Source organism: Schistocerca serialis, chromosome 4 (genome assembly GCF_023864345.2).
Source record: "Schistocerca serialis cubense isolate TAMUIC-IGC-003099 chromosome 4, iqSchSeri2.2, whole genome shotgun sequence".
Classification (NCBI taxonomy): domain Eukaryota; kingdom Metazoa; phylum Arthropoda; class Insecta; order Orthoptera; family Acrididae; genus Schistocerca; species Schistocerca serialis.
Genome location: NC_064641.1, coordinates 322356118 through 322374432, shown reverse-complemented (window position 1 = coordinate 322374432; position 18315 = coordinate 322356118). Strand labels below are relative to the sequence as shown.

At 43.3% G+C, this 18315-nt stretch overlaps 1 protein-coding gene across 1 annotated transcript in view; it reads left to right on the top strand.

Annotated features, from left to right (window-relative positions):
- Window positions 1-17887, top strand: part of LOC126474434 (beta-alanine transporter-like) — a gene marked incomplete at its 5' end in the record, with an annotated part of 833602 nt that extends 815715 nt beyond the window's left edge. Inside the window, 2 exons of the mRNA XM_050101905.1 lie at window positions 870-926; window positions 17403-17887. Of these exons, the coding sequence (XP_049957862.1) occupies window positions 870-926; window positions 17403-17622 (277 nt within the window). The remainder of the gene's footprint in view (window positions 1-869; window positions 927-17402) is intronic.
- Window positions 17888-18315: the final 428 nt, after the last annotated feature.

Sequence of the window (18315 nt, the reverse complement as noted above, 5' to 3'; positions counted from 1 at the left end):
AGTCAACTACCCTGGCCAGCGAGATCTCCGGATCTGTCCCCCATTGAGCATGTTTGGGACTGGATGAAGCGTCGTCTCACGCGGTCTGCACGTCCAGCACGAACGCTGGTCCAACTGAGGCGCCAGGTGGAAATGGCATGGCAAGCCGTTCCACAGGACTACATCCAGCATCTCTACGATCGTCTCCATGGGAGAATAGCAGCCTGCATTGCTGCGAAAGGTGGATATACACTGTACTAGTGCCGACATTGTGCATGCTCTGTTGCCTGTGTCTATGTGCCTGTGGTTCTGTCAGTGTGATCATGTGATGTATCTGACTCCAGGAGTGTGTCAATAAAGTTTCCCCTTCCTGGGACAATGAATTCACGGTGTTCTTATTTCAATTTCCAGGAGTGTATGTAGTATTGACTACTTCCATATCAGTGAATGTTATTCCCGCAAATGTAATAGTACTGGAATCCATTTTTGATAATTGCTTGGTTCTAACCGGTTATTTGTATGGAATTGGGGATGCTGAACGGTTAGTTTGTTCGTCGAAACGTGAAAAGATAGCACGAGATCAATGTGCGCACTTCGGTGAGCAGATGATGTCTGGGGTTGGAAATTATTAGCATAGTTGTCCATACATAACCAGTTATTGATGAAACGGCCCAGGGCCACGTTTTGTACATACATAGTACGGAAGTCCAAGCACTTTAATCTCTTGCACAAGTAGAAACAGTATTAAAGGACAATATTTTAAGTGAAATGTGAATCATACACAATTATCTGGAACCTAATAAGGATTTCGTTATCTACCATAAAAAAATATTTTACCGTCTACACATCGGTTTTCATTTAACTGACTCTGTCATTTCTCATTGTTTCAGAGTGGGAGATGTGTCAATGGAAGATAAGCCAACGTCCTTAGAATCACCACTAAGAAGGTAAATCGCCTTTATGAATCTTGTGTACTGTGTTTCCATTTCATTAAAGGCCAGCTTCCACAAGGAAAATATCAACAGGAAGACCTAATTACACTTTTTAAAATATTATACTGTTAAGAACATTCCTGTGAACGTATGCATATGTAAAACATTATGCTTATATTATATATTTACTTATTTTGCATAAATTGTGCACAATTGGGCCTCATGTTTCTCCAAACTAAATTATCAGTCAGTTAATAGTTGAACAGAATCATTGTCATGTCAAACAGGTTACCTAGTTAACTTTAAAATGCTGTTTAGTTAGAATGATAACGCTTCTTATCACAATACGGAATTAATGTAATTTTATTCGTCAATTTTTGCTTCAGAATTTTTTATATTACTGTGAATGATTTATGAACTACTATTTAATGCAGTTAAATTATTGTTATGCTTACAATGCGGAAGAAAAGCTAATTGCTTCTGATGTGCTATTTGTTGGAAACTTTATTCGGCCTAGTTTTAGCTTATTATCGAGCATATTAATATTAAATTATCGCATTCTAAAAACAGAATATTCTACATAATTTAGTAAGTTACCTGTAATCATGATCTTCAGCTTCATGAAAAGCGGTACTGCAAAATTCCTTAATTCTCTTGCATTACTCCTTTAGGTCACACTAAGGCTATTAATTACGAGCTTACAATACCATACGCATCACGGAAAACATAATTATATGCACCTCATCTGAGATAAGTTCTAACAAAGCAATGTAATTTAAACGTGACTCCAGCTTAGAGCGTCCACCGGCTACATGGACTTGTATCATTCTCTGATACAGTAACAACGACAGAGCCCCAGCTGTCTGATCTATGCGGCTGAAAAATTCTCTCTCGTTCATCAGAGAGTACATATAAGTCATATCATATTGTGCATGAAATAATGAATGAAAGTGCAATGAACAGAAAGACAGCTGTAATCGGTTATTTATTTATTGTAAACACTGTTTTCGCTGCTTTAGAACAGCATCTTCCAGTGAAATCAGTGTCACATTGGTGCGCGAAGAAGACCTGACCTTCGTATTCAAAGATCAGACCGCTGAAGAAGGGAAGTCTTCAAAATAAATAAAATGGGATATTGGAGAAAATAGTGCCATGGAACACCTGCGGTGATAGCAAGGGCACAGCACGGAAGGCGGTCAGGTGTGTACTAACACCAAAAGGCGACATACGGTGGGAGACGCTACAGAGCGCATGAAATTTAACTGCTGTAGCTGCCTGCATTATATATTTTTCTTGATCATTAGTCTTCTGACTGGTTTGATATGGCCCGCCACGAATTCCTCTCCAGAGCCTACCTCTTCTTATCACTTGGAACCTACGTCCTCAATTATTTGCTGGGTGGTATCCCAATTTCTGTCGTCCGCTACAGTTTTTACCCTCTACAGCTCCCTCTAGTACCATGAAAAATATTCCTTGATGTATTAACAGATGTCCTATCATCCTGTCCCTTCTTCTCGTCTACGGTCGCAGGTCCAAATCCTGCCTCGGGCATGGATGTGTGAGATGTCCTTAGGTTAGTTAGGTTTAAGTAGTTCTAAGTTCTAGGGGACTGATGACCTCAGCAGTTAAGTCCCATAGTGCTCAGAGCCATTTGAACCATTTTGAACTTCTTCTCGCCAGTGTTTTCTATACTTTACTTTCCTCGCCAGTTCTGTGCAAAACATCCTCATTCCTGTCTTCTCAGTCAACCCAGTTTACAACATGATTCTGTGGCATCGCATCTCAAATTCTTCGATTCTCTTTTCTTTCTGGTTTTCCTACAACCCTATTTCACTACCCACATCACAAAGTCCTACATTCTACATGACTTGGTGCTGAACTTAATACTCTGTCAGAACATCTTACGTAATTTAGGTCTGTTATGTGGATGAATTTCACAAGTTTATTATGGAAATACATTGAGTCACTCTATAGCCATGTCGTATGGGATTTACGTAGTGTATTTGTGACTATTGTGTAATGTGACAAGAGTAGCTGGAGGAAATACATAGGTAGGCTACATCCAACTGGACATACCTCAACGACCACCAATGACTATTACCACAGTTGCGTACATACGAGTATACTGATAAACACACTCAAACCCATCAGCTTACTGTTCTGCAACAGAAGAGAATAGCACCCAGTATTTCAAATGTTATTTGCAACTGCTACAGACGGGTGTAAATGTTTGCATGGATGGTCTCAGAGCATCCAAGTCATGACTGCATCTTCAGCTGAACTAAAATGGCAATCCCTAGAGGGAAGACGACGCACTTTTTGCGAAAAACTATTGCGAAGACTTAGGGAATCGAAATTGGCGGCTGACTGCAGAACGATTCTACTTCCGACAAAGTACGTTTCACGTAACACTCTCGAATACAAGAGAAGAGAAGAGAATTAGGGCTCTTACGGAAACATCTTCCCCATGAACCATGGTTCTTGCCGTAGGTGGGGAGGCTTGCGTGCCTCAGCGATACAGACAGCCGTACCGTAGGTGCAACGACAACGGAGGGGTACCTGTAGAGAGGCTAGGCAAACGTGTGGTTCCTGAAGAGGGGCAGCAGCCTTTTCAGTAGTTGCAGGGGCAACAGTCTGGATGATTGACTGACCTGGCCTTGCAACATTAACCAAAACGGCCTTGCTGGGCTGGTATTGCGAACGGCTGAAAGCAAGGGGAAACTACGGCCGTAATTTTTCCCGAGGGCATGCAGCTTTACTGTATGGATAAATGATGATGGCGTCCTCTTGGGTAAAATATTCCGAAGGTAAAATAGTCCCCCATTCGGATATCCTGGCGGGGACTACTCAAGAAGACGTCGTTATCAGGAGAAAGTAAACTGGCATTCTAGGGATCGGAGCGTGGAATGTCAGATCCCTTAATCGGGCACGTAGGTTAGAAAATTTAAAAAGTGAAATGGGTAGGTTAAAGTTAGATATAGTGGGAATTAGTGAAGTTCGGTGGCAGGAGGAACAAGACTTTTGGTCAGGTGAATACAGGGTTATAAATACAAAATCAAATAGGGGTAATGCAGGAGTAGGTTTAATAATGATTAAAAAAATAGGAGTGCGGGTAAGCTACTACAAACAGCGCAGTGAACGCATTATTGTGGCCAAGATAGACACGAAGCCCACGCCTACTACAGTAAAACAAGTTTATATGCCAACTAGCTCTGCAGATGATGAAAAAATTGAAGAAATGTATGATGAGATAAAAGAAATTATTCAGGTAGTGAAGGGAGACGAAAATTTAATAGCCGTGGGTGACTTGAATTCGATAGTAGGAAAAGGGGCTGAGAAATGAAGCCGCCTGGTAGAATTTTTAACACAGAGCATAACTTAATCACAGCTAACACTTGGTTCAAGAATCATGAAAGAAGGTTGTATACATGGAAGAATCCTGGAGATACTATAAGGTATCAGATAGATTATATAATTATAAGACAGAGATTTAGGAACCAGGTTTTAAATTGTAAGACATTTCTAGGGGCAGATGTGGACTCTGACCACAATCTATTGGTTATGAACTGTAGATTAAAACTGAAGAAACTGCAAAAAGGTGGGAATTTAAGGAGATAGGACCTGGATAAACTGAAAGGACCAGAGGTTGGTCAAAGTTTCAGGGAGAGCATCAGGGAACAATTGACAGGAATGGGGGAAAGAAGTACAGTAGAAGAAGAATGGGTAGTTATGAGGGATGAAATAGTGAAGGCAGCAGAGGATCAAGTAGGTAAAAAGACGAGGGCTAGTAGAACTCCTTGGGTAAAAGAAGAAATATTGAACTTAATTGATGAAAGGAGAAAATATAAAAATGCAGTAAATGATGCAGGCAAAAAGGAGTACAGACGTCTCAAAAATGAGATCGACAGGAAGTGCAAAATTACTAAGCAGAGATGGCTAGAGGACAAACGTAAGGATGTAGAGGCTTATCTCACTAGGGGTAAGATACGTAGATACTGCCTACAGGAAAATTAAAGAGACCTTTGGAGAAAAGAGAACCACTTGTATGAATATCAAGAGCTCAGATGGAAACCCAGTTCTAAGCAAAGAAGGGAAAGCAGAGAGGTGGAAGGAGTATATTGAGGGTCTATACAAGGGCGATGTACTTGATGACAATATTATGGAAATGGAAGAGGATGTAGATGAAGATGAAATGGGAGATACGATACTGCGTGAAGAGTTTCACGGAGCTCTGAATGACCTGAGTCGAAACAAGGCCCTGGGAGTAGACAACATTCCATTAGAACTAATGATGGCTTTGGGAGAGCCAGTCCTGGCAAAACTCTACCATCTGGTGAGCAAGATGTATGAGACAGGCGAAATACCCTCAGACCTCAAGAAGAATATAATAATTCCAATCCCAAAGAAAGCAGGTGTTGACAGGTATGAAAATTACCGAAATATCAGTTTAATAAGTCACAGCTGCAAAATACTAACGCGAATTCTTTACAGACGAATGGAAAAACTGGTAGAAGCCGACCTCGGGGAAGATCAGTTTGGATTCCGTAGAAATGTTGGAACACGTGAGCCAATACTCACCTTACGACTTATCTTAGAAGAAAGATTAAGGAAAGGCAAACCTACGTTTCTAGCATTTGTAGACTTAGAGAAAGGTTTTGACAATGTTGACTGGAATACTCTCTTTCAAATTATAAAGGTGGCAGGGGTAAAATACAGGGAGTGAAAAGCTATTTACAATTTGTACAGAAACCAGATGGCAGTTATAAGAGTCGAGGGGCGTGAAAGGGAAGCAGTGGTTGGGAAAGGAGTGAGACAGGGTTGTAGCCCGTCCCCGATGTTATTCAATCTGTATATTGAGCAAGCAGTAAAGGAAACAGAAGAAAAATTCGGAGTAGGTATTAAAATCCATGAGAAGAAATAAAAGCTTTGAGGTTTTGCCGATGACATTGTAATTCTATCAGAGACAGCAAAGGACTTGGAAGAGCAGATGAACGGAATGGACAGTGTCCTGAAAGGAGGATATAAGATGAACATCAACAAAAGCAAAACGAGGATAGTGGAATGTAGTCGAATTAAGTCGGGTGATGCTGAGGGAATTAGATTAGGAAATGAGACACTTAAAGTAGTAAAAGGAGTTTTGCTATTTGGGGAGCAAAATAACTGATGATCGAAGTAGAGAGGATATAAAATGTAGACTGGCAATAGCAAGGAAAGCGTTTCTGAAGAAGAGAAATTTGTTAACATCGAGTATTGATTTAAGTGTCAGGAAGTCGTTACTGAAAGTATTTTTATGGAGCGTAGCTATGTATGGAAGTGAAACATGGACGATAAATAGTTTGGACAAGAAGAGAATAGAAGCTTTCGAAATGTGGTGCTACAGAAGAATGCTGAAGATTAGATGGGTAGATCATATAGCTAATGAGAAGGTATTGAATAGGATTGGGGAGAAGAGAAGTTTGTGGCACAACTTAACTAGAAGAAGGGAGCGGTTGGTAGGACATGTTCTGAGGCATCAAGGGATCACAAATTTTGCATTGGAGGGCAGCGTGGAGGGTAAAAATCGTAGAGGGAGACCAAGAGATGGTTACACTAATCAGATTCAGAAGGATGTAGGTTGCAGTAAGTACTGGGAGATGAAGAAGCTTGAACAGGATAGGGTAGCCTGGAGAGCTGCATCAAACCAGTCTCAGGACTGAAGACCACAACAACAACAACACGGAAACATATACACAGTCGTACCTCGGATGGCTCTGAGCACTATGGGACTTAACTACTGAGGTCATCAGTCCCCTAGAACTTAGAACTACTTAAACCTAACTAACCTAAGGTCATCACATACATCCATGCCCCAGGCAGGATTCGAGCCTGCGACCGTAGCGGTCGCGCGGTTCCGGACTGAAGCGCCTAGAACAGCTCGGCCACCCCAGCCGGCACAGTCGTACCTCGAGTGGAACAGGAAGGGCAAGGCTCGTAGAGGTAATAGCTCTATTCTCCATCGTGCACTGTATGACATGTATATCTACATCTACACTATTACTACTGAGCTTGCAATTACTTCTAAGTGCCGGGTAGAAGGTTCATCGACCAACCTTCAGACCATTTCTCTATTGTTCCGTTCTCGAAAAGCGCAGAGAAACTAACACATATCTCCGTGAGAGCTCTGATTTCTCTTATTTTGCTTTCATCATCAATTCTACCTATGTATGTGGGCGCCGACAAAATATTTAGACACGCTGAGGAGGAAGTTGATGATCTCATGAGAAGATATGCTGCAACGAAAAACGCCTTTGCTTCAATGATTGCCACCCTAAATCGTGAATTATATCCGTGGCATCCTCTCTTGCATTTCGCTATAATACAAAACAAGACATTCTTCTTTGAACTTTCTTGATGTCCACCGTCATTCCTATATGATGCGGATCCGACCTCGAACAAAAATACTCCAAAAGAGGGTGGACAAGTGCATTTAAACAGTCTCTTTAGTAAAGCTTTTGCGTATTCTGAGCCTTCTGCGAATAAACTTGTCTTTGATTTTCTTTCCCCACAAAATTAACTACGTGACCTTTCCAGTTTAAGTTATTCGTAAGAGCCATAACAAAATATTTAGTTGAGTTTACAGTCTTTAGATTTTCGTGAGTTATCGTGTAACTGAAATTTAGCGAATTCTTTCTAGTGTTCATTTGGATGCCTTCACACATATTATGATTTAGAGTCCAATGCCACTTTTTGCATCATACAGATATCTTGTCTAAATCATTCCGCAATTCGTTTTCATCACCTAATGACTCAACAAGACGCTAAATGACAGCATCATCTGTAAGAATATATAAGAGGACTGCTCAAATTGTCTCCTAAATAGTTTACGTAGGTCAGGAACAGCGGAGAGCCTATAACATTTTTCTGGGGAATGTCAAATATTACTTCTGTTTTATTCGATGACTTTCACTCATTTAATACGAGCTGTAAACTTCCTGACAGTAATGCCAAATCCAGTCGCACAACTCAAACGAAATTTTACTAGAAGTCTCTTGTGGTGTCAAAAGGCTTCTGGAAATCTAAAAATATTTAATCAATCTGACAACTCCTTTGTATAGCATACATTACTTTGTGGTAATAAAGAGCTAGTTGTGTTTCACAAGAGCGATGTTTTCTGAACCCGTGTTGTTTGTAAAGAAAGCGTTGTCTTGAGGTAATTCATAACGTTCGATCACATTACATGTCCCAAAATCCTACCACAAATCGACGTTAATGATATGAGTCTGTAATCCACGGCATTGCTCTTATTTCCTTTTTGTGTATTGGTGTGAGTTTTTCTATTTTCTTTAGGGGCGGATCTTTCTACGAGCAAGCTGTTGTATAAGATTGCTAAGTATCGAGCTATTGTATCTGCACAGTCTGTAACGAACATGAATGGTATACGGTCTAAATCGGAGCCTTTCCTTCATTTGAATAAGGTACTTCGTTACACAGAGGATATATATTTCTAAATTACTCATATTGGCAGCTTTCCTTTATAGGAATCCTAGATTACTTACATCGTCTTATTTTGTGAATATAAACCGTGGCAACTCTGCTTTAGTGGCGCTGTCGACAATAACATCACCATCGCTATCGCGCAATAATGTATTGATTGCGTCTTCCCGGGGGTGAACTTAACACAGGACGAAAATTTCATTGGATTTTCAGGCAGATTTCGAGACTGAGTTTCGTGGTGGAAACTATTAAAGGTATTTTGTATTGAAGTTCACGCTGAATTTCGAACTTCTGTAAAACTGGACCAGTGTTGGGGATTTTAGGTTCTTTAAAATTTGGCATGTTTTTTTTGTTGATTCTGCAACAGTGTCCTGATTTGTTTGGCGTGTCCCGCGAACTCAGTATCAATTCCTTTGAATTCAAACCACATCATAGACTGGATGGAACGGAGACTGTCTCTTAGGAAGGCATGAAGCGAATTTTTGCCTACAGTTTTACATAAACATATTTTGCGTGTATTTCAAATTTGTTTGGATTTTACAATCTTTAGTCTCGCTACAACAAGCTTGTGGCCAGTAAACCCCGCATCTCTCCTGATGCTTTCTATAACATCTTTCGCGGTATATGTGTAGACGTTTTTACAGAAATACATAAAGAAAAGTGCTAGTAAGTTACAGACACTTACGTTAGAAATAAAGAACGACATATTATATCGATGTTGATGGTCGTTAACCATTATTGTTTAACTTTCCTCTTTCTATTCTCCTCTTTATTTGAATAGGCTCCGCTGACTTACTGACGTTAATGTATGCTTCACAAAATAGTAGTTTTCTGTGAAAGGTAGACTTTGGAATAACATAATTCTGCAGTAATAGCAGCAAATGTCGACATCGTTTTCTTTTTAAGGGCCCCTTTTTAATTGAAGTGGGACGCTTTTCACATGGTAGAATCAGCTAAGAACAAATGAGGAATCGTAAGATTCAAAATTACATGTAGAGCGGATTCTTGCCTTTTAATTATGTTAGGCGCTATGTAATTGCGCTCACATATCTAGTGATTCTGAATACTCGTGTTTCCATAATATTAAAGTTTCCGTTTTGATGTTATTTACCGGCCTCTGTTTTCTGCTGTTGCAGATCTACAAGTTGTATAGGTTAAATACCATCTGCTGCAATCGTAGTGAAAGTTTTACGAGGACCAAATGCGTTTCACTTTATTTTAAAGCATCTTCAAATGTTCAAATGGCCCTGAGCACTACGGGACTTAACATCGGAGGTCATCAGTCCCCTAGAACTTAGAACTACTTAAACCTAACTAACCTAAGGACATCACACATCCATGCCCGAGGCAGGATTCGAACCTGCGACCGTAGCAGTTGCGCTGTTCCGGACTGAAAAGCCTAGAACCGCTCGGCCACCGCGGCCGGCTAAAGCATCTTCATTGGTCACTGTAACAATATGGACATTCTCTCTAACAATTTTGTTTGCTGGGCTTATGATCAGTTCGCAAGCTCTACTTGTTACTCTGAATAGTGTTAACTCTTATCGTTACTCACTGGCTTTGGTTTTTTACGTCATTCTTCCTGTTCGTCCACATCTGTGTGTTAGATTTTAGCACACAACGCTTTCACTGCAACAATTATATTCGTGTTTCTGTGTTGTAAAGAACATCTTCCACCTCGACATTTCGAATGTTTTGTTTTGCTTTTGTGTGATACTTTCGTCTTTTGATTGTTTTGGTGGCAGTGGGAGTGTTTGCTATCTCTCTCTCTCTCTCTCTCTCTCTCTCTCTGTGTGTGTGTGTGTGTGTGTGTGTGTGTGTGTGTGTGTGTGTGTGTGCTCCTATTTTAGGCTAGAGTGTGTTTATATTTTTCTCCACGTGGCATATGTATATGTGTATGTGTGTGTGTGTGTGTGTGTGTGTGTGTGTGTGTGTGTGCGAGAGAGAGAGAGAGAGAGAGAGAGAGAGGGAGAGTTGCTTCACTATGGCACAGTGATAGGTAATCTAAGTTGGATGTATTGAGGAGTTTCAGGTATATTTTGTGGCATCTAAGGTGTTGTTCTTTCTCTAGTTTCTGTTGCTAAAAAAATAAAAAGATACGAGTTTCGCCTTTTGTTAGACACTCACTAGATTTAGAAAAAAATCGAGTTGATGACGGAAAACCGTAATTTTAATGCTACACATCGACGGATTGTCTAAAAACAAACTTTTTATTAAAGTAATATGGGTTCCAAAGTTAATAATATTCGAGTTATTAATGCTTCTGTGTTTTCATGCTGTAGCTTTGATACACATCATTCTGCACCTGTAGCAGGGCGGGATTGGCGCGCGTGTGGTCAAGGCATTAAACTACCAAAACGCTGGTCCGTCTTCCATTTTTCTTACTGGCTTTCTCTTTCAATATTTTTTCGATGTATCTGATAATATTCTAGCAATTAGAATACCTTTCATTGTCGTTTCTTTAAAGCAAAACATCCGGAGGCGTGATTAATAATCAAATCAGTATATATAATGCACCAACAGCTATTTTTATCGTGGTACGTAGTAGAAAAATACACCTAAAATGCATTATTGCTTAATCGTAACTGATCGTCTATCCATGAATGGCCTCGCAATCAATGAGGTGAAACTTATCACAGAAACAAGCAAAACGTAAATATGTCCTGCGCCATGCGCAGCCGACGAACAAAATCCCTCTTCATTGTACATCTTTTCCGCCTCGTTGTTCGTATGAAACATATATAATTCACCTTGATTAAAGCTGATCTGTCTGATATCAATTTCGGTGCGTACCAAACATATAAAAGCATCTCCTGAAAGACAGGAGCGGACAACTGGTTATGGACCAACTTAAATCTACCTGTCGGAGAAAGTAAAGAGGTACATTCCGGAGGTATCACTTTCATGATGCAGATCTGTTGAGAATCAGCACCTACGACGGTCCTATTCTAGCGCACCATGTATCTCGATGAAAATAGCTTTCAATACATGTATATTTATTTGATTATTAGTCACACTTCCCAGTGCTTGCGTTCAATAAAGGCAATGAAAGGTATTCCCATTAGCAGAATATTATGATGCACCGAAACAAAAAATGTCGAATGAAAGGGAGATACGACTAACAATCGAACACGGATCGATTATCTTGCAGCCTAATATCTCGACTGCTTTTCATTTTTTTCGAACATTACAGGCATTATTTTTATTAACTTCGAAGGAAAGTCTCACAGACTTTTAGAAACCAGCAAGGTGAAAAAACAGATGTATAAAGCAGCTCGCGAACTCTCTACTGATTTACCTTTTTTCTTTCTTTACCTTTCTTCTTAATATTAACCCAGAATATCCTGCCTTTTTTTTCCAAAGGAACCTTCATGGCATCCAAAGGATGGCAGTAACGCTCGAAATCTATGGTACTTTGAGAAAGACACTAGAAAGAAAACTAGAATAAATTTGTCTCTATTTGGCACTATAGACAGCGTCACAATGACGTTCATTAACGAAGTGCCAATAATCAAGGATATTTTTCTCGCTGTCGGTAAACAACTGGTGAACTGAGTGTCAACAAATCCAGTTCACTGAGTTCGTGTTTGTGGGAAGTATTACGAGTCCGGTAAGAGGAGCAGGTGAGAAGATATCTTCTGAGGAATCGCACGGGTAATTAAGGCCAGCATCTGTCGCACCAAAAATCATACACCCATCGCTGATCCACATACTAGACGATGCTCGTCCGTGTCCAGAACATCATGGGCGACAAACAACGGGGTGTTAGCAATACGAATCCCTTGAAGACGTGCTCGGCGTTCTTGCTTCTCACTGACCGCAAGGTTCCATTCAGGATGGACGTCAGTGACAAGATATGGAACGCACACCGATCGCCAGACGACACTCCAATCGACGTGGAGATGTTTCTACTCAATCACCTTTGGCGACCCGTTGTGCTGAAGAAAGCCATAGATCGACTTCATGGGCACGAATCACATTAGCAACATCCCATTACGGAAATAGCTTATTTCGACGAAAAAATGGCGCAAGTAGTGGTAAAATAACGCTGGCGGGACGTCCGAAAGCTGGATAGGGCCTGAGAGAGAGAGAGAGCTTGGTGCAAGGGCCTTCAGCGAAATGCTCGTAAGGCATATGGGACAACTGACAGCACCATTTGAGAGCTGACGAAAAGCACTATTGCTCAGTCAGGAACATGATACAGGCCTAAATTGCCCCTGAACAGCGGAAGGGGAGGGTCTCGAACGGTACCTGTAACAATAGGCCATTGCAAAAATATGAACCCCGTATTGCCAGCATACGGCGGGCCATGGCTGGCAGAATGGGGAGTGTCTGTGCTACGTGCGGATACCCGACACCAAAAATATATTAACATACTTTGTTCGTTGTAGAAGATCGAGTGCCGGTAAGTGATGACCTTGAGACCCGAGCGTTGAGGGCAGTCGTGAGCCGCACATCACTTGCGAAATCGAGTGCTAAGTATCGGATGGTAGCAGCCATACGCAATGGAGCCATATTGTCAATAATAATCCCAACACTTATTGCCATAGCACTCGATTTGCGGACGTTAAGGCAGCCAGCAGGAGGTTCGCAGTAGGTGTAACCCCGTGTCAAGTACTCCCCGGCCTCAGCGCCGCTACGAAGATCGAGGACGGGATCTTCTGCATAAGCAATGGAGCTTAATACATGGCACAGTCAGTAGAGACAAGCGCTGACGGAGGCCACGGAGCAAGGTTCCATGGCGACAGCATACGACAATGCAGGCATCCTTGACACACTGAATGCTGGATCAAGTTGGAAGGAGTGAGACGGCCACTGTAGAGAACCCGGGAGGTTACTCTGCAGAGGAGAGGCGATACGACGTCGACGATAGATCTTGGTATCCCGTACTGTGGTGCACCAGTTCCACGTAGTCATGATCGACGCGATCTAACGCCTGGCTGAAGTCAAGAGCGACCAAAAGTGCAAGCACACGACGAGCGTGAGCAAGAGAGATTGTGTCCCGATAGTGAAAAGGACAGTGCGGATGTTATTGGCACCTCCCAAAGAGGTTTGATCAGGGAAAACACGTATCGGACCGTCCGTTTAAGGCGTGCAGCTGACAGCCAGGTATTGATGTTTGTGTCGCTGTGGGACAACACCAAGGGGCGATAGTCACATATGCATGATGTATCAGGAGGCTTGTGGATGGGACTGAAGAGACGTTCGAGGAAACGTTCTTGGATCTGCACAATAGGCGACGTAATTTTCCGACAACTTTCCGTTCACACTCGCGCCAATTGTGGATGAGATGTTTGATGAAACTCTAGTGGGAGGTCGTCAGACCCAAGTGACTTGTTTGTAGAACCCACTTGAATTGTATCATCGTCTTCTTCCTCCATGACGTCGGCAAGCTAATCTATCCCAATGAACCGAACCGAAAGAGACTCGGAAGACCGCTGTAACGTTGGAATGGTTGTGACGTTGTGCAGCGTACAAAATAACATAATATGCATGGACGGCAAAATCGTTTTGGTACCTAAGCGCTACCAATCCTCAATCGTAAGAAATTAATAAAAGTCCTCCCATTATAGCGCAATTTCACTGTCATATGGGACACTGACGGACGCTCCAGGGCTAACCTGTCGTCTTTGCGCGCCGTAACCATCCATAGCTCCTTCAAGGTGATGTCAAGAGCAAGCAGTGAGTGGTGACTGGGCACTGTTCACTGTCGTCTGACACTCCGGGGCGAATACGGCATCATAGTAAATTTCCAGAGAATGGTGCAGTAGAAATCCTGTGCTTGTCGCTGCCACACTGTGCCCTATGATCCGTAACTAGTCAAAGCATTGCAGAGAGAAAGCTTTGTGCAAAGCACCCACCATGACAGGGAGAACTGATATGCACCGAGGCGTCGACGACAAGCTGTCGATGTAGCCTCAATGTGCTAGCAGCAGTGAGGTGAAGTAAGATTTATTGTGTTGAATTTCCATGGTCCCCAGTTGCGCCACATCCTCTGGCGGCAGAGACTGATGGCACAGAGACTGATGGCACAGAGAACGCAACGGGCCAGATTCATCAATCTGTAACCCATAAAAGAATCACAGGAGATATAAACATGATCGAGGCGACTGGAAGAACGGCTAGCGAAATGCGTAAAACGCTGACGAACGCCATAAACATGCTCCCAAAAGTCCGCATGGTTGAAGTGCTGGACAACTGCCCCTAGCACCGCTGCGGAGTGTGACATGGCACATTGGGCGCCTGAGTGGAGTCGAAATCGCCTTCCATGGTTAAGGCATCCTGCCAACCCAGGAAGAGAGGCGTGACTTCCTCGAAAAAGAAAGTAGAACGATCGCGGCAGGGATGACACGTAGACGTTGATGATCCTGATGCCGCAAAACGTGAGAGCTATGCCTCCGTCATCTGGGAGACAGCAACTGCATCACGTAAGAAAATCGCCACCGTGCTACTAGTATGGGAAGCATGGGAGATATGTGCTGTAAAGCCATGGGAAGCCAAAAGCGTTGAAACATCTAGCTCCTGAAGAAGGGCAACGTCAGCATCCTCAGCATACAGCATTTCATGGCGCAATGCCAGTTTAGAGAACATACGAATGGTATTGACACTGACTGTGGCTAGGCTATAAGTTTGAAAACCTGCCCTCATGAAGAGGGCGGGTGATGAGAACACAGAGGAAGTACAGGGAACTCCTCGTTAGGAACCCGTAGGAGGGCATGTGACTGTGACAGGAAGGGAGCCGACCCCACCAGTGAGGCTCATCGCTCTGTACATCTCCAGAATGTCCATCCTTAGCATCGACGTCGTCCGCCCAGCAGACAGACGTCTCACCGAGTCTCTTGCAGAGGAACACTGCCAAAGGTGCGCCCACGGGTAGCGTCGAAAGCAGAAATGGGAGCAACCGCATCAGACACAGGCAGAGGAAGGTCAGCGACTGTAGGTGGATGCTGACGTCGTCCTGTGCTAGGGTGTCAGATGACAGCGAATCATCAGTATGATATTCATCATCCGGTGCACACAGGCGATGGAGACAGTCACCAGAGGGCGTACTGCTCTGTCTGTTCCGTTCCCTCGGCGATCGTTGCTACCTAACACATTGCTCCTTGTCGGATGACGGATGGTGGTCGATCGGCATGTGGCCAGATGGCAGAATAGCAAGGTCGGTACAGCTCTATAATCAAGAACCAGGGCCATCGTCCGTTGGTACTGCCTCTAGCGGGAGCGTAGGAGAGACATGCAAAACGTCGTCTAGAGGAGTGGATGCCGGCGCTGACCGATTCAGAGTGGGCGCAGCCAGCAGCCCAGCCGCAAAAGCTTGAATTAACACAGGTTGCGTCGCCGAGAGAGCGATGTCTGTGATCGGCGTCCGAACCAGTCTACGTTGGATATACTCAGAAAGGACATGGCCTTCCTGGTGACAACATGGAAAAGCGCGCGTCTGCCCACCGTATATGACGACAGCCCTGCAGTCGGCAATAACGCAGTAAGAGGGCACATGACTTCTCCGTTCAGTTCCTCTCTGATGGATACAATTGAGGATACACTAGACTTAGCACCTGTTCCACTTTTCAACAACGTTACTGATGACACTGTCGGAAACTCCCACCGTTTGGAGGCCAAAACCAGCATGATAACCAAAGACAGTTTCTATTTGGCCATTAGAGTATAGGAACTTGAGATGGCTATCGTGGTGCTACACAACGTCGGTGCTGAGCTCTTCATTCACCAGTTTTATATTCAGTGGTACTGATGTTCAAAAAATAAATCCCGAAAACATATCGAAGGCAGAGACGCATTTCGTCCCTTATAAAGCGTTCTGTTTCATACGCTTTTGGTCGTTCAAGAGCCAACAGAAATATTAATTTCATCGTAGCTTGGCAACAGGAGAACGCCATGATGGTGGATGAATTCAGACCCTAAGACAAGCCACTGCGAGGAAGTAAACAAACGCGCGTACGCTCACAAGCAGCACGACACGCGAAACGCATACAACGCGTGCTCGCTTTATCACTGCCAGAGGCAGACCGACCGCTAGACCTCCGACCTCGCTCTCCTAGATGCGTAGAATTACGGTACCCAACTTACAGCACATAAGCATAGAACCTTAATAACTCGATCATTATTATCTTTGGACCCCCTTCTACATTAATAAAAAAAACGGTTGTATTGAGACGATCTTTTTATGTAGAGTATAGAAAAAAGATTTTCAATCATCAACTTCGACCTCGACTTTTTCTAAGGGAAACTAGGAAGTATCTAGGGAAAAACCGAAACACATGTCTCTTTACTTTTGGCACAAAACTTCCTTGGAAAACTTTATCAAAGTCGGTGCCGCAGACGTCAGATCCTTCCCGTGTGAGCACACATTCGACTACTTGCTGTTTCCTTCTTTAACAAAGGTACTAAATAATTTACTGGTCCTAACGATCATGTGGTACCCGCCTCTCTGTGACGCCTCGAAATGTAGTTGGAGCCTCACAGTCTTCTGACAATTTTTCTTTTTTCTCTTTTATTAAAAAAAAATATTATTCTGTTAGGTTGGATGTGGCCCGCCAAGAATTCGTCTCCTGCGTGAACATTTACGCCTCAGATTACCCTCTGCAATCTAAGTCATCAATAATTTCCTGGATGTATCCCAATCTCTGTCTTCCTATGAAGTTTTTACCCCCTACAGCTCCCTCTAGTACTGTGGAGGTAATTCCTTGATGTCTTAACACATGTCCTATCATCCATTCCCTTCCTCTTGTCCTTGTTTGACATTCTTTCGTCCTCTCTGTGATTCTGCGTAGAATCTCTTAATTCCTTACTTTACCACTCTAGGTAATTTTCAACGTTCTTCTGTAGTACCACATCTTAAATGCTTCTGTTCTCTTCTGTTCCAGTTTTCCCACAGTCCATGTTTCAGAGCCATACAATGCTCTGTTCCAAACGTACATTCTCAGAAATTTCTTCCTCAGATTGGGCAGTATGTTTAATATTAGCAGACTTGTGTGACCTGACGTGGCGCTGTGTCGACAGCCTGGTGCTGCAGCACCACCAGAAGGCGGCGGCGGGCAGCGGCGCGGCACCGCGCGCCTCCGTCACGGTGATCGACGGCGGCGCCGGCGCCAGCGACGCGCCGTCCTCGCCGCGGCAGCTGGACCTTCCTGGCGGCCGCCACTGCGTCGCCGCCGGCTGCGAGGGCGGCGCCGCCCCCGCCTCCACCACAGAACACGCCGTCCGCATCACCGTCGTGTGAAGTCCGCCGCCCGACGCCCCGCTGACGACACAAGTGCCTTCTCCTGTCTGCTCCTCTCCGCCGGAGGGACCAAGCCACACTTTAGACAAACGCAAATGTTACGACGTTTTTACACATTTTATGGAATGTTATATTTAGTAATATATATTTACTGCTACGTGTATTTGATACGACAGAAATTTAAAGAAGAATCTCACGTTGTTACGAGATTGACAGCTGTAGTGCTGTGTCATTTGTTGAGTTAATTAAAGTGTTATAATTACCATTCACTGTTTCATTTTTTCACCACATTTGTGACCTGACACGGCAAACTGAAGTACTGTACATCCGATAAAGGAGACAAATAATGATAGCAACAGTAATTGCTGCGGAATTCTCACATTGCTCTGCTGTTGGCCGCTAAACATTTAGCAACAAGTTGTAACACGCCTCTATTTAGGCAGTGTTAGGAATCCTACTGTCTGTAAGACATAACTGGAGAGTAGTTCAAAAAATGGTTCAAATGGCTCTGAGCACTATGGAACTTAACATCTATGGTCATCAGTCCCCTAGAACTTAGAACTACTTAAACCTAACTAACCTAAGGACAGCACACAACACCCAGCCATCACGAGGCAGAGAAAATCCCTGACCCCGCCGGGAATCGAACCCGGGAACCCGGGTGTGGGAAGCGAGAACGCTACCGCACGACCA